The 1961-nt window shown below is 35.1% G+C and overlaps 1 protein-coding gene across 1 annotated transcript; it reads left to right on the forward strand.

The window, feature by feature from the left end:
• Positions 1-1169: 1169 nt before the first annotated feature.
• LOC134245899 (uncharacterized) lies at positions 1170-1685 on the forward strand. Its single transcript, XM_062728141.1, has one exon. The coding sequence runs from the start codon at positions 1170-1172 to the stop codon at positions 1683-1685; it is 516 nt and encodes a 171-aa protein (XP_062584125.1).
• Positions 1686-1961: the final 276 nt, after the last annotated feature.

Consider the following 1961-nt stretch of genomic DNA (forward strand, 5'->3'; position numbering starts at 1 on the left):
GGTCACATTTTTATTGAAGCATCCTCAGGTAGTGTATGTAGATTCAAATTTGTTCAAACCATTATCCCGGAGGAGTAGAGAGAGGCCAGACAACAGGGAATCAAAGTTATACAAAGAAATATAAAGAATATATTTCAATAAATAAAGTTTTCTTCTCAGTATGAGCAATGCTAAAATAAGTCATATTAGTTCAGAAGCATCTTCAGATAGTGAAGATTCAAGTGTGTGTTCAAATCATAGGTTAGTGTAAATTTAAGTTTAAGTTTTCAATACTGAACTGATTTCTGCTTTTTCCTAGCCCTAGTGCTCACTGCTCAGGTGAGCAATGTAACATACAGGCCTCGATCTTGTTAGTTTTTTTAATTCAAACCTTACAATTACCTCTTGCCTTGTTTATTTATTTACAGAATATAGAAGAATTTTTAGAAGTAACATATGTGGATAAAATTTTAGAAAAAGTTGTTGCCACTCGCCTTGATGAACATCTTGATAAAAATCTATTAAGGGACCTTTAGTTGCAATCAGCTTACAGACCACAACATTCTACGGAGACAGCACTTCTTCGAGTTAATCATGACATCTTGGAGGCCCTCGATAATCAATCGTCTCCTGTAATGGTACTCCTTGATCTTTCAGCTGCCTAATAATTGATGTCATAGACCACACAATACTTTTCCAACGTTTAGAGACATCTTATGGTATTGGTGGAAAATCACTAGTGTGGATAAAATCATACCTAAAATACTAACAGGCAACAACTTGTTATCATTGGATCAGAAATGTCAGACCCCTGCCGTCTTCAGTTTGGTGTCCCAAAAGCATCCGTTCTGGGACCGAAACTTTATTGTCTTTTTTCTAAACAAATTGGAGAAATATGTCGTCAACACAATTCCAAATATCACTGCTATGCCGATGATACCCAGGTGTACATGATGATAAAATCTCTTGAAAATTGGAACAACTATTTTAAACTTGAAAATCACTTGCAGGACATAGGGACCTGGATGTTGACTAATCTTCTTAAATTAAACCAGGACAAAACCGAATTGATAATCTTTACAACAAAATTCCAATCCAAAAATGTACCAGTCTTACAACTTAAAGTTGGAGAAAGTGTCACCTGTACATCTGTACATAATCTAGGCATCCACTTTGACAGGTTTCTCACTATGGAAAAGCAAGTAGCGTCCATCGTTAAAACGTGCAATTACCATCTCCGCAACATTGGAAGAATTAGGAGTTTCATCTCAACTGATGCAAGACTCTCGTGCTCCTTAGTTACATCTCGACTGGACTACGGGAATCGTATACTATTTGGCTTAAACAAGAGTTCTGTGGAAAGGCTTCAAAAAATCCAGAACAATGCAGCACGACTTATTACAAAGAAAAGAAAAAGAGATCACATCACTCTGATTCTCGTTGGCTTGCACTGGCTTCTAGTGGAGTTCCATCCGAAGTATAAAATCCTTGTATATACCTACCTTGCTGTGTATGGATTTGCTCCCGAGTATTTACAGGAACTGATTACTATCCGTAAAACTAACCGTACTCTACGATCGGACGGAAGTTTGCAACTCAATTTACCAAGGGTGCGACCGGGGAAAGATAATTCAACTATTCTGCAGCCCATTTATGGAACAGCCCGGTGCACATTCGACAAGCCAAATCAATCCAGTGTTTTATAAGACAATTGAAAACCCATTTTTATAAATTAGCTTTTGATTAACTTTCAGAATGATATTCTATTGATTTTTATTTGTTTTTCTTAACCATTATATTTTTAATTCATTGCAACTGTATCTTTATTTTTATTTTTTACCAAAAGAAGACATTTTCAATATAAGTCTAATCATTAAATATTTTCTTTGTTTTGTATTATTTTTAAAGTAATGTATGCAATGTTTTATGTACATTCTATGAAAAACGCCTTAGGGTGATATTTTTATAATATAGGGTGCTAT

Source organism: Saccostrea cucullata, unplaced genomic scaffold (assembly GCF_032062105.1).
Source record: "Saccostrea cucullata isolate Sc308-1 unplaced genomic scaffold, CSIRO_AGI_Scuc_v1 ctg7530, whole genome shotgun sequence".
Classification (NCBI taxonomy): Eukaryota; Metazoa; Mollusca; class Bivalvia; order Ostreida; family Ostreidae; genus Saccostrea; species Saccostrea cuccullata.